The sequence below is a fragment of the Mytilus californianus genome, unplaced genomic scaffold (assembly GCF_021869535.1).
Source record: "Mytilus californianus isolate M0D057914Y unplaced genomic scaffold, xbMytCali1.0.p SCAF_5, whole genome shotgun sequence".
NCBI lineage: Eukaryota > Metazoa > Mollusca > Bivalvia > Mytilida > Mytilidae > Mytilus > Mytilus californianus.
The window spans coordinates 14,856,408-14,871,901 of NW_026262701.1; the positions used below are offsets into that span (position 1 = coordinate 14,856,408).

The 15,494-nt window shown below is 31.7% G+C and overlaps 1 protein-coding gene across 1 annotated transcript; it reads left to right on the forward strand.

Annotated features, from left to right (window-relative positions):
- Nucleotides 1-776: 776 nt before the first annotated feature.
- On the forward strand, nt 777-14,477 carry LOC127700194 (uncharacterized). Its single transcript, XM_052203594.1, has 6 exons — nt 777-798; nt 4,177-4,879; nt 7,586-7,712; nt 11,035-11,136; nt 11,843-12,148; nt 12,717-14,477. Exons 2-6 carry the CDS (start codon nt 4,190-4,192, stop codon nt 14,399-14,401), a joined length of 2,910 nt encoding a protein of 969 aa, XP_052059554.1. The 5' UTR covers nt 777-798; nt 4,177-4,189; the 3' UTR covers nt 14,402-14,477.
- Nucleotides 14,478-15,494: the final 1,017 nt, after the last annotated feature.

Genomic DNA, 15,494 nt, shown 5'->3' on the forward strand with positions numbered 1-15,494 from the left:
TTTCCGTGTACTAGGTAATGAATGACCACAAGAGTAAGATTTCATTATATCGTAATAAAGATATTAAAACAAAAATTGCCACTGGCAACTTTGGAATAAAATGCTGTGTCCCAAATTTAAAAAAAAATATGTTTGTAATGAGTTTTCACATCGATGTTTATATTTCCTGCTATCTAAATCTTTGGTTTTAAAAAATATTTTTGACAATTGCAAGTTCTTTTATTTAAATAAATAATAACAAATATGGTCCTTAATGCCTTGATTAGAGTACAACGCTATCCTATATTTGTGGTAATTTATCATCCATGCAATCAATTTGTACGCAAAATGTTTGTACATGTACTATGAAACCTCGTGTAAGTAAATTATCAAATGCAACTTGACGAAGTTTTTTTTTACTTTCTTAAGGAAGTTGATCCATTTCATTTAGTTTGTTTTAGTTTTACTGTGAAATTCAAAAAAGTTATCTCTCACTGTTTTTTAATTTGTCTGAAAATGAACAAATATGATTGCTATGCAACTATTGAGCAAATTTACAAAACATAAAACTTAGTTAATGAACTCCGTTTTACAAACACCTGTGATGCAAGTAGTCAACCAAAATAAACTATCAATGGCAGTCCCATAGCTAGTTAAATTTATAATTTTATATCAAAATAAACTATCAATAATAAAGGTATATACCTTTTCATAGACTAACCGATACTTAGAATAGGCATTGAAAGAGATTCATGCATATTATGTAATTCAATCTAATATAAACACACGTGACTTTAAACAGGTTACCAGTAGAGAAAGGTATGTATGTTTATATTCAACGGAGAAGTCTTTAAATGAACGATCAAATTCACATTAAATATAGTTGGTTTTTATTGTCATTATTTTTACATTGATATATTTGTCGATAGAACCACTATGATTTAGGAACAGACAATTAGATTGTCTTCTTTTACTAGATCAATATTCACGTATTGATTCATTTGAGACATGCTCTATCAAATTATCATAATAAATAATTCGATACAAGAAATAAACGACAAACACAGGTGACAGACATAAACAATGGACGTAAAGATAAATTAAATGTATAGTTTGATACTTCACAATATGCTTAGTAAACCTCATCTCTGATATGAGAGTCTTGTCTGTATTTACCTTCATCAGGAACTCTCAAACCTAAATAATCGAAAGTTATGAATGAATGGTTCCGGGTGCGCATGAATTTGTTTTATCTGCATACGATAATATTGATTACTAGTAGCTTCTAGTCAACTTCAATGAAAGTAAGAGAGGTTTTTAAATCTTGAATAAGTAAATGAAAATTAATCACGTTTAAATGAATAATGAGGATGAAATAGTGGCTTCAACAAAAAGAACTTCATAGAAGTAATTCGTTGTCATCTGTAGTTAAATATTAAAAACTCGTTAATTAACATAAAGGGGAGAACTGGATGATTAGTTAAAGACAAATGATATTTACATTTCGTTTAATGGTGATATTTCTTTTCAAAACCGTGACAATTTCTGTCTACAATGAATACAGTGTGTCTCTTGTTAAATTACTCGTGAATATCATTTATATGTTATTGAAAAGCTTAATGAATAAAGCAACAGCAGTATATCGCTTCACTAGTCATAAATCAATTAAGCGAAAACAAATCCGGGTAACAAACTAAAATCATTGTTTTCAATGTTATAGTAATACCTAAGGTCATATGTACATTTTTGTAATTCACGAATTTAAATCTACCGATAAATGGTTAGTTAAAAAAAAAATAGATTCGTGTTATTATGGTCGAGGAATACTTATATTGTTTAAGATACAACAAATAACTTTCCTAACAAAGTTCATCGATAAAATAAAAACTTTGAAATTGAATCTGTAGAGCATACAAAACAAAGCAAATAAGTCGAGCCCAATCTGGCTAAGGTTATCTTTGCATTGTGGAAAGTCGGAATGTTTAATTCCAGCAGTAATTTTACTTTGCAAGCATGCTATCAACGAATCTATCCAGAGTTATTACGACGAATCTCCAACATGCACATACATGTATTTTTGCACCCTTTCAATACGTTGAATTGGATTAAATGTTTCACAATAAATTGAACGTGGCTGTGTATTTCACATACTACACAACCAATCTGATGGCCCTCAGCAAGATTGTTACTCTGGATATGAAAATCTAGGTAACCATAAAACTAAATGGAGAAAGCGAATGCACACATATGTTCTGATATGTACCAAATTTACTATTCTGAAGCTGAAATCTTCTCCTCTTTCGTGAAGTTGTTTTTCTCAAGCGACCATCGTTTATCAATTTCTAAATGTAACTCAAAATATAAGGCAAAGCTGACGATTGTTGATTTTCCTTTTTTGGACGGTGATGATACTTTGGCTCCATCATGCAGTGTGTACATATCCCAACTGGGTAGCTAAGCCGGTGTCTGTAGTGTAAGTCAAAGATTTCGTTACCACAAAATTCTTAAAACCTTTACTTAATTCTATTGAAGATATACAGATTTAGTTTCGAAGTTTGATTGTACCTGTTGACGACTTATTATTAACTGGATATTACATCCTCATTTTCACGGTGATGTTGTTTTTAGACCCCGCAAATTTAGATACGACCCATGTTAGCTTATCGATCCGTTGAATAAACTATACAGTTATTAACGCTTGCGATTCTATTTTTAAGTTCGATGGAATATATTTGGTCAACATAGTCACGGAACTTTGAATTTTTTAGTGAGAGGATGTGACTCATATAGCGCAATGAGTCTTATATGAATACAGGCCAATGTCTGCAGAAGAGGCACACAGTTGATTGCATAGAAATGCCGATTGATTTTGTTTTTTTGAAACACGTCCTCTAAACGTAACAAGTATGATTGATTATGTCAATTTCATAGAATATTTTGTTTGAATCTGTGTAGGTTTTTACAAAGTACGATTCAGCCTTCTCTTACATAAGAAGGATTGAAAATTTTACAATTACACCATTGAGTAGATGAACGATTTATTACTGGACCAGCCACAAAAACGCTACATCTTTATTGTGAAAGTTTTAAACTCGTCAATTTTTTTAAATTATTTTCTTAGACAACAATAAACATGTCTTTTTTTCATGAACTGTATCCTTTTATTATGTTGTGAATTTAAAATGAATCAGTTAAATTTCATTAACACAGGAAACACATACTCTGTGGTGATTATTCTGTATATTCTCATTTAAAGGAAGGAGTTTTTATAAGATCATATGAACTTGCCATTTTACATTCTGCATTTGAGTCGCCATATGCCTTTTTTTTAATATTTATTGCAATTTTTAGTTTCACTAACAATTTGTTCATGTCACATCTAATTTTACTTTAAAAGATCCGATGATTTATATTTGTATAAGTATTTTCATTGTTATATTATTTTAGAAGGAAAGGACTAAAATGAGACAACCCCAAAATTTGTGACGTCCAGTAGATCTCTCATGAAACTTATTTCGCTTATACTCATCACAACCATGCAATTAACAATTTAAAACTATAGGTATTACATTGCATAAAACATGTGGAAACCACAATCACAGAAACGTTTTTGTTTATTTTTGTTTACCCGTACTTTTATTCTTAGTATATAACAGTAAAGAAAATAGACAAAAATCGCATGATTGACAACTATTTACAAGACGTCAAATGGCGTAGATATATGACATTATTTGTCACCGTACGGTCTTTAACTATGAAAAAACCCATACCGTATACTCAGCAATAAAAGGCACCGATACGAAAAATATGAAACAATGCAAACAATAAAAATAACGGCTTAATTTATAACAATTCAATTAACGAAAAACTAAGTATGAAAGACATGAAACAAAGACAACCACTGAATTATAGGCACATAACAAATGTGTGTGTGTGTGGGGGGGGGGGGGGGGGGGGGGGTAGGTTATTTCGAAGATGATATTTCAAATAACTACTAGGTAGTTTTCCTGAAACGAAGGAGAAAAATGAATAACCTTTTTACGAATTAAATCAACATCAATATCAAATACACTCCTTTCATAAATCTACCTCTGCTAAAAACATAAACAAATATAATAGAAGCTATATTTTGCGTAAAGCATGTTTAGTATAAGACGTTTTTCCTTTGTATATAACTTAGGTATTACTCTCTTGCAGAATTTTAAGAAAAATGGCAGAGGGTGAAGAGAAAAGAAAAGAGTATTTTATAAGGCTTTTGACATTTATCACTGGACCAGCCACAGAAACGCTACACCTTTACTTTGAGATAAAAGTTTTAAACTCGTTGAACTTTTTTATTTTCTTAGACAACCATAAACATATCTTAGTTCATGCATTATATCCATCTACTGAATGCTGTGAATGTAAAACACGTTCTCTGGGGGATATTAAGCAAATAAGTCGTCTTACTACTAGTCAGTTTGATTTATTGTTTGAAACAGACGAAAGTAAAGAAGTCCATGGTCATAAAAGAAGAAAAGGACCTCAGATAAAACAAATATGCCTATGCAGTATTTCGGCAAAACGAACAACTACTGTGGATTTTATGGATATAACACTTATGTCTGCTGTATTGAAGTCGTGTTGCCCACCTGGGTCAATTTCTGGAAATCCAGAATGGATAAAAGATATTAAAGAAACAAGAAATCATATTGCTCATTCGCCGAGTGATAAAATATCGAAGACTGAATATGATCAAAAATTTTCTTTGATTGAAGAATCACTATTGAAGATAGCAGATGTAGTAGGTCCTGTATTTCTTAAAATGACAAAAGAAAAAATATCTATTTTCAAAGACAGTGATCTGTCGACAATTATCACCAAAGACCTAAAGAAGAACAACAACGACAATATCCGTCAGGTATAGATTTCAAAGTTTTCTTAAAGTTAAAGTGATTTCTCTATGCTTTACTTTTATTGGTATTTATATTTTCATCTCTTGTTTTTGTATCATTCGACATCCTAAGGGGAGTTATGATCTCAAAATCCTACTTAGTCATGTGCCTTTTCCTAGTCAGGAATCCCGTTAGTGATTGTCTCGGATCATATTTAATTGGTTTTGTTTTCGTTTTTTTCAAACTTAGGACTTGATGATTACCATATCGACAGTACATAAACCGAAATTCAGATTAAATGAAAGGTCGAAGCAGACATATATCTCAGTTCAGTTTAAACAGAACAACAAATATGAGGATCTTTTTTAAATACATTTGTAGTACCATATTTCATTGTTCGGGATCCTTAAAGTAAGCCAATGCTTTCATCTAACCTTTTAAAAATTTTTAATTGTGTAAAAGTATGCAAATAATTAAAAACACTTTAGTTTTACTTGGAAGTTGACCATTAGTTAAATACTAACACCTTGGAAAACGAAGTTATTTGTCAGCAACCACTTATGGTATAAAGTTCTTTGTCTGGTTGATCATATGATTTTTTCCTCACTGTTTTTACACTTTTTATTGTTATTTCACTTTGATCTCTTAGATCATCATATATTCTTTAAACTCTTCAAACTTGCTGTGAGTTATTTCGAATTCTATCATCATTATCATCACAGTTGCACACATTTTTCAATGTTAAAATGGGAATTGAGAGTTACAGTGTCGAGAAATACTGTTCGGTCTTGCATCATTTCTGGTCCATGTATAGATACCGAAGTAAATCTGTACATTAGTAATACTTACAACCACAAGTCTCGGAAGCACATGTTGAGGTTGTTCTGTTCTTTATAGAAAAGTGAGTAACCGTTGCCTGCTAAGTCCAATATGAACTAAAAATGGAAATGTTTTTAAACAAATGTGGATGGTTCTTATCATATGATCGAATCGTTGTCCTAAAATCTGTTAAGAACTTTTTTATGGTCAAGTTAGAGTAAATGGGTCGTGTCATTGATTTTTATAAGATTTTGCATACAACTGCAGTATGTTAAATTATATCAGAATCTATCAAAGCCAAAAAATTGAAAACCATGGATGTATAAGAACCGAAATACGTGAAGAGCTATATAAACCAAAAAGCAAAAAAGGACCTAAAATAATAGCTAAATCAATTTATGATCAATATTGCCGAAGGACTAAATAGTAAATTCATGTTTTGATATATTTAGTGAATAAATGTTTGCTGGAATATAACTACGACGTCAGAAACATGGCCAATTTGTATATAGTTTTTGATAAAATTGAATACTAATATGCCCAACAGTCTTTTTGGACAGGCTGTTATTCATTTATGAATATTTTCCTATCAAGATGAAATTCTTTTGGCAATTTTTAGTTGCTAGAAGATTAAAAAGATCCAAACAAATATATCGAAAAAATTAAACTTAACGCTAATTTGACGATCGCATCGGAAAAATTATATGTTAGACATTTGAATTCTTTTTAATTTTAGAATTCTAGAACCAAAATAATGCCATATGATGCCGACTCTTTTCCGCCTACCCATTCCTGGTTTTGTTTTTTTTTTTCTTTCTCGTGGTACTGTAAGCATTACTGAATATTGAAAAGCTTACTTATGGACAATTTGGTAGTCATGGTAACCGTCGAAGATGTTACTAAACATTTTACTAATAACCGACTACACTGTTAATACTTGGAGGCAACAGTTTTTTACCGACGTTCAAATGTCAAAAATCCATATATAAGATACAAATAAAAAAAAGCGTACAACTTATCAAAAACATGTACCTAAAACTATTTTGGGGATAATCAATCCGCTGTATAAAGATTATTATGTGACCTCTTAAATTATGACACTAGAAGTATGTAGAGATTTTAAAATACGCATATTGGAAAGTAATGTCTCTTCGTTGGAGCCGGAGGTAATTTAAGGAACAATGATCTAAAATGATGTTTTCTGTAATGAACGATCCAGGAGACAATGCTTAAGGTGGCTGGGGTGTCTTCCTCCATCTTGAATTTTGTAGTAGCAGATCTTTAATGAAATGTGCAAATTTTGAGAGTAGTATGTTACTCATGTGTAAGACTTTTCATGTTAATATAGGATAGTATGTGGTTTATCATATTTACGTCTGTATTTTCTATAAACCACAATATTTTTGTTTGATTCATTTTGATTTAACTTTGCCACATTAGGGGAGATAACTCAGATAAAGTAATTTTTATAATAGAAAGTGTTATGAATTTACCTATTTTAATATGTAGCAAGAAAACAAGTCCAATGACCCTATTTTTTCTTTTTCTTATCTGAAAGCATGTTATAAGAGCTATATTTTCACATTTTATCTTAAAATTCTATGATGTAATTTTCTTTTTATCTCACAAAATTGGATTTTCCATGCATAATCTATACAATAAAGTCCGGTGACCCATATTCTTTATTATATTTTGTAAAAAAACACGATAAAAACTACATTTTGACAAATTATTAAAAAATTCTATGGATTTTAATTAAGACTCCCTATCCACCTTAATATTCGATTGGTTATTGTTTTCTAAATCGCAAATTCTATTAGAATCTATTTATTACAATGCGTTCATACAAAAGTACATCCACGCACTAGAAATTGGTTGAGTTTTACATGTGTATATACTAATAATCTTTACAGATTCTCGAAATATTTATAGAAGAGCAAAACCGCACGTCTGAATTATTAGCACATCAAACTAGGAATTTAGCAGAGAAAACTGAAGCAATGGAATCCGAGGTAATCAGCCGACTTGAAGAACAAAAAGGTAATTCTTTTTCAAAGAGTAACATGACGGATGCCACTAGTGGAAACGAAACTTCTAACCCTCCCTTGGGCACCTTGGTTCATCCCCGGTTTTGGTGGGAATCGAACTGTTCAATCCTTAGTTTTTCCGAGTATTGTTTTGAGGACTGTTGTTTTTAGTTTTCTGCCATAGTGTTGTTCTTTTTATTCGCTTTATGGGTTTTGATTGTCCGTTAGCTTCTTTTTTTCTTTGTATAAATGAGACACATGAGATGACAGTCTAAATAAATAAGAATAGCCAAGTTCATCTCAGGTCAACTTTCCCTAATCAAGTTTCTTAAGGTGCAATACCACCATTGATTTTCCCCTATTAGTCTTTGTTAAATTTGCACTTTTCAAAAAATTGTGCAGAATTTATCTTTGTTTCAAATAAAGAAATACTTGGCATGAGTAAAGTTTTATCCTGTCCAGTACTATAGAAAAAATTTCACATAACATTTCATTGCATATAAGAAAATAACCATCACTGGAAGTTAACCAATCAAATTTTCCCCCTTTTTTAACCTGTGTACAAGCTTTAGTAACCATGTAACCTCAAGTTTCCAAAATATTCTATAGAAACCCCAAATAAAAAAATATTGGTGCTTTGAAATACCCAAGATATATGTTATGACCCAGAAATGTTTTACTGCAATGAAATGTAGGATCAATTACCTACAACTGTCAAATTCAAGGGAATATTTTTTTTCGACCTATTTTCGTATGCAACCGGATGTGACGTACTATGATTTGGTGGTATTACACCTAAAGAAGACTTTTTTGTTAAATAAACTGAATGTGACTTTTTTCCTTTGTAATACTGGTTATTTCAAGCATTCCTGTCAAGTTTTGTCATAATCAGTTCAATAGTTTGAGAAAAATCTAGCATAATGTAAGATGACATCTACAGCGATTCGAGCAAAATTTCTTCGAAAAATCCAAACCAAGCTGCATCATGATAGAATATCGTGTGGACCAATAAATGATCAAATATTTATCTCATCTGCCTACAAACAGTTGAATATGATACAAAAGATGACTTTAGGATGATAAATACTACTAATGGACCTCTTTGTCTTCCTTATAAGGTCTCTTTTGGTCCATTTATACCTCTCATTTCCTCAAAATTTCTACTTTTTAGGCCAATAAATAAAAATTTTAGGGTAACTTTCACTCATTTATGATAGAAATGTTATAATAAATGATTAATTGAAGTATTCAAGCTGAATGAACTATCCGTATAAAAGTTTACTGTCTCCAAGGAGGTTTCGATAAGTCCTTGCGTAAAACTTAAATTTACGCCGCGTTCCAGAGAGGGACATAAAAAGCTTCTCTTTTGGTGAATAATTTGTTGTTACTGCTTTAAAAATAATTTCATTTACTTAAAACTATATATTTATTAAAGTATTTCTTAGGAAAAATTTTCTAGTATAGCAGAATATAAGAAATAAGGAGAAAAAGCTCCCCAAAGCTCTAAGTATGGCTTGTTCTGTCAACTAATATTCATGGTAAAGTCCTATTTCAAGGAAATTTTCTCATAAAATGTGTTTTGGAGACTCAATCCACTCAGAATATTTCATTATTTGTAGTATTTCACTTAAATAGCAAGAAATTTTAACACATGAGAGTACTCACAAGGTCAAAGGTGCATGTACAGCTTCCCATATTAGGTGTAATACCACCATTGATTTTCCCCTATTAGTCTTTGTTAAATTTGCACTTTTCAAAAAATTGTGCAGAATTTGTCTTTGTTTCAAATAAAGAAATACTTGGCATGAGTAAAGTTTTATCCTGTCCAGTACCATAGAAAAAATTTCACATAACATTTCATTGCATATAAGAAAATAACCATCACTGGAAGTTAACCAATCAAATTTTCCCCCTTTTTAACCTGTGTACAAGCTTTAGTAACCATGTAACCTCAAGTTTCCAAAATATTCTATAGAAACCCCAAATAAAAAAATAATGGTGCTTTGAAATACCCAAGATATATGTTTATGACCCAGAAATGTTTTACTGCAATGAAATGTAGGATCAATTACCTACAACTGTCAAATTCAAGGGAATATTTTTTTTCGACCTATTTTCGTATGCAACCGGATGTGACGTACTATGATTTGGTGGTATTACACCTTAATCATTTGTAAAAAGTATGTTATATAAATGATGTCAGTCCTCACGAACTAACTACTGAGATCAAAAGTTGCATCTTTCGTTTATTTTGATACCTTTTTGAGAAATGGCCTTGATCGGAGTTAGTAAATAGCGTTTTCAAATGAAAGACTTCTCTCTTCCAGCGTTTTGTTGGATTTTGGATTTTCAAATATGTCGGCCTTGATCATCACTGAAGAGACATTAATTGTCGGAAAGTGCATCTGGTGCATACAAATTGGTACCGTTAATGTTATTGAATATGCATAAAACATTAAAACATTAAAACATACTGTTAAAATCGTGTTTAACATGGACAATGTGTTCTTTATAATCTAAAAACCTTATATCTTATAGATTCCAAAGCATATATTCTAACCTTCTGCTTGCAATTTTTGTCTTCCAATTGTTCTTATCGTACGTAGGTTCTTTCTTGGAAGAGTTAGATCTTGGTTTCTACTTCCGTGTATTGCTATTTTACATTTTATTCATTATTAAGTTGTAACTCCATCAAGCAACGTTGACCTTAGATTGGTTTAGCTATAATTTTAGGTCCTTTTTGGTCACAAAGCTCTTCAAATGTTTCGGTTCTTATACATCCTTGGTTTTCAAATATTCGGCTTTTGAGCGTTCCTGATGAAGGTAAATACAGAAAAGTGCTTCGGACGCATGAAATTTATAAAGAATTTTCGTTTTGGGGTATTTGAAATAAGCCAAAGTAAACCGTTTTTTTTTTATCATATTGAGCACAAAATACACTAAAAAGTCTTTACATATTCGAGAACCGAAAAATTACCTAAATTAAAATACCTGAAAGCACAAATCACTACAGCAAATAGACATGTAAAAGATATCAAGGCAAAACCGACATACAATGTCGTATTATCTAAACAAAAAATAAAGAGGTAATAGGAATCACCAACAATATATGACAGTTAAACAGATCACACTAACCACTAACGACCAACTAATCCAGAAAAATATACAAACAAACACCAACGACAACATTCAACATATTTTTTCTTAAATTTAGTTAATAAATATATGTTTAATAAAACAACAAAACTAAAGAGGAATGAGAATGGATGAGAATGGAATAAGCGTGGCGATTCTCTTTCATGCAGTATGTTTAACATTCTGTTATCTTTTCACAGATATCTCTGTTGCCATACGGGATATTGTATTTGAAGTCAAAACAGTGGTGCAAAGAGAACTACCAAAGGCTGCAGATCCCATTAATAAAACAGTTTCGCATGGTGTGTGTTTTGTGATCTTGTTTTCGTTAAAGTTTTATGTTTATAGAAACTATGATTCTCAGATTATTCATTTTTAAGCTATGATCCTGATGTTATTTTGATTTCGTTTTTAACCTTTGTTCTATTGCATATGAGACACACATTGAAGCTCGAAAATGAAAAAGAGACTATAGAGCATACATATTATCTTATTCATCATTGAATTTGATCAGGACAAATGAAAGTACAACACAAACAGGACTCTCCTTACAGGGTTTCCTATACTAGCTAGGGTTATTGAATAAGGACAGTTCTTGTAAAATATAAGATAACAAGTAAAAGAATGCTATGCTGTTAATAGTTTTGGGTCATTTATATACCCTTATTAAATTCTGTGTATCGGTATCATTGATATTGTAATAACGTAACTGTTAACAAAACTTTGAATATTCGAAATACTAATGATTTTTTACCCCAAGAATAGATTACCTTAGCTGAATTTGGCACACCTGTCCGAATTTTGTGTCCTCAATGCCTTTCAACTTCGTACTTTTTTTTTAGCCCTTTTAACTTTTCGAGCATTACTGATGAATCTTTTGTAAACGAAACGCTGGTCTGGCCTATAAAATTTTAATTCTGGTATCTGTGATGAGTTTATAGGTATGATGTTAAATGATTGAAGTGCATTGTATTGTTTCATTGTATATTGACTGACCTTTTTTTCTAGATCATGACGTATGCTATGTTGAATGGAGGCTGGCAACACCGGGAAACTGGAATGTAGATAAAATCAAGGAAAAAATAGAAGATATTTCATTCATGATGGGAAAATGGTTTCATATAGTGTTTGTTTACAAGGGATCACTATTGATTCAGACGACAGCTCCAATGTTTTTGCTGCAAAACGACAAATCTTTTGTAGAGGCTGTAGAATCATTTTTAAGACATTTTGTTGACATTTGTGGTCTTGATATGGAGGTTAAAACTATTGTAAAAGTGGAACTTGTAGTATCCAAGGAGAAATTTGCATCACGTACGTAGTTGCCTTATGGAAATTAGACGATATGTTATGATTGCCAATGAGACAACTTTCCATAAGAGACCAAATGACGTAAAACTGACCATTAAAAAACGAATGAGCAAATCCAAAACCGCATGATAAAATATAATAGGCCCCGACATGTCAAATTTTAAATAATGGAAACGAGAAAATTAACTGCCTGGTATCTTTTTGCTGATTTAATATCATTTCAGTGAATGAAACATTGCAATATCTGGAATTAAAAAAAACCTTTTAAGTTTTTATTCTCCCAAACATTTTTGTGGGGTTCTTCTTCAGTTCAGAGGCATTTCAATTTCAAAGGTATTTGATGAAGGTGTTTCAAGAACAAGATATATATCCCTGACATCTGTTTTTTGAATAGTTTAGTTTCTAATAATTTTAAATAGTTCTGGTTCGCTGACTATTTTTTACTTTCTATTTGTAAAAACAAAGCTGGTTGTGACTACTAACATTTTCTTGTATCTATTTTTTTCGTCGAAGAAGTTCTATTTTTTTTCTTTAGTCATGAAAATTGATATCAAATATCATTAAATTACAGAATACTTTGTTCCAGAGAAGATGGAAACATCGAAGTTTGCATGTGACCCCTGTTCCAGTAAGATGGTTTCATCAGAGGCTATTCAATACTGCTTTCAATGTCAAAACAACCTTTGTCAGCAATGTTTCAAAAACCACAACTTGAATGCAGCGTTTTCGCAGCACAATATGACAAGCACCGGAACATTAACTTTTGAAAACAATTGTACCAAGCATGAAAGTATCACTCTTGACTTCTTCTGTGTGGAACATGATTGCTTATGCTGTCAGGCTTGTATAACAAGCAACCATTCTTGCTGTCAGAAATTGATTCCTTTAGAAGATGCAGCAAAAGATGTAAAAAAATCAGTTATGTTTCAAGACATATCTTATGCTTTATCTAACATTGCAACGACATTAGATAAAGCAATAACAAATCAAGACGAAAATATTAAAAGTCTTGATGATTATGATAAAGTTACGATATTCAAACAAGTTGCAAGCCATAAAGCCGGAATCATTAACCGATTAGACGAGCTTGAAGACAAAATTAGACAAGATTCGTATTGCCTAAAGGAAGAACAAAAACTAAAATCCGAATCAAGTAAAAAAAAATTATTACAAATAGCAAAACCAATAAAACAAATGTCCGATCAAGTAGATATAGTACTCAAATATGGTTCAAATAAGCAAATGTTTGTTCTGCTTAATCAATATAAATTAGAAATTTCAGACTACGAGAATAAACTTGAGGAAATCCTACCGTTTCTTCAGACAAGAAGGGTTACATTTCATCCACCAGACAACATTAAGAATACGTTTATATCTTTGGGAATAACCAGACTAAGTTCTATGCAATACAATGCCGATTATAAGCTACCTAAAATGCAACAAGTTCAAATTCCTTTATTAGATGCTAGTATCAAAAAGTCAAAGAACTTTAAATTACACCGTAAAATAGAAATAAAACGTCATGATGATGTATGGATAAGCAGTATGGGAATAACAGATGACAACCGTCTCTTACTCTGTAACTTCTATGGTGAAAACGTCCTGGTATACAGTGACAGTGGTGATTACTTGCAGGACTGTAAGTTGTCTGGTGAACCATGGGACATAGCTGTTATACCCGGTGCAGAAAAAGCTGTCGTTACTCAACCTCATCAGCAGTCCATACAATTTATCGACACTAAAACAATGAAACCTGGTTCTACACTCTCTGTACCTGGTGATTGTTACGCTGTCGCTATTGTCAATGACAAGATTTGCGTTGGTGGACATCAAGGATACTTATATATTGTTGATAAACAGGGGCAACTTATAACCACAGTGAAGGTATCAGATGCTGGTAGTATAGACTATCTACATTCTGGTCCTCATGATAGTGTTTACTATATAGATAGCACTCATATGGATGTAACCTGTGTTGACCTGGAAGGACACCTCCAATTTAAATACACTTCGAAGGATCTTAAACCACTTCGGTCTGTGATTACAGACAAGAAAGGTAACATGTACCTGACCGGTAACAGTTCTTATAATATCCAAAGACTTACATCAAACGGAAAATTACTTGACGTCATCCTGGATGAAGGAAATTTTATGAAATACCCTATTGATATGGTCTTCAGTAATGATTGTCGAAAGCTGTTTGTATTAAACCAAGACAAAAATTACACATATGTCCTCGTTTTCTCATGTTCATAAAGAATTTAAAGATACTACAGCAAAACATAAAATATGCTGTATTTGCTTTGTACGGAAATAAAATTCAATAAATTTACATAGTTTTCTTGCTTCACGTGTTTTACGGCGATGCTCAAAACTTACAAAATTATCAAGCACAAACTTTAAGGAAAATATTATTTGAAAATTGTAATGCCAATTTCATTGTCTTTTTAAGACTATCAAGCGTTCACGAATATTTGAAAAAAAAAATTATGGTACAAAAACTAACTGATCAACGTTTTTTCATGTTTTATCTGTAAATCAGTATCGTACAAAAGGCCGTCAATCAATTTTTCAAGACCGTAAGTTCACCTCTAGAATTCTCAACAATTGTTATTGTTTCATTCAGCTGCTGTTTCAATTTTGTTTACCAACACGTTGTCATTCTTACTTGAAAATCTCCATATCCATGTTTTATTAGGCAGAACAATACAATTCACTATTGGCAAACTAAAAACCATTCATTTTGCCATAAAGTTGTCTGTTCAAATACTCTGCTATGGCAATTGATAGGAAGATGTATCTTGACAAAGTAACTGTTTTGTCCTAATCAAATTTTAAATATAAAAGTATGGAGCTGTGGTATGATTGCCACTATCCACCAGCGTTCAATTGACGAAGATAAAAGCAATTATAAGTCACCGTTCGTCCTTCCATAATGAGAAAAAAAAAACACCGCATAGTCAGCAGAATGAATAATTTGAAACAATTCGAACGAGAAAACTTACGGCAAAATTTATACAATACATATTACAAAATAAACAAATATGACAGACATGAACCAACGGCATTCTCCTGACTTGGAACAGGTACATAAAGAATTTGGCGGGGTTAAACATGTTTGTGAGCACTCAACCCTCTCCCTAACCTGGGACAGTGGTGTTACAGCACAACATACAAAAATTGTAATAATAAGTTGCAAATGGCTTAACTCAATTTATCGGTGGAGCCCAAGAAAACAACTAACATAAAACTAATAGATACAAAGCACCGATAAAAGAGTACTCGCAGTTACTGAAAGCTAGTTCAATGCCAATTACAACTAATAAATAAATTATGTTTCCCAGACTAA

What these genes read in the sequence shown, in the direction of transcription:
- LOC127700194 (XM_052203594.1), top strand. Translation starts at nt 4,190, where the DNA reads ATGGCAGAGGGTGAAGAGAAAAGAAAAGAGTATTTTATAAGGCTTTTG. An exon ending in TAATAAAACAGTTTCGCATG is followed by an intron (nt 11,137 to 11,842) that starts GTGTGTGTTTTG and finishes CTTTTTTTCTAG; the next exon opens with ATCATGACGTATGCTATGTT. An exon ending in CAAGGAGAAATTTGCATCAC is followed by an intron (nt 12,149 to 12,716) that starts GTACGTAGTTGC and finishes ATTAAATTACAG; the next exon opens with AATACTTTGTTCCAGAGAAG.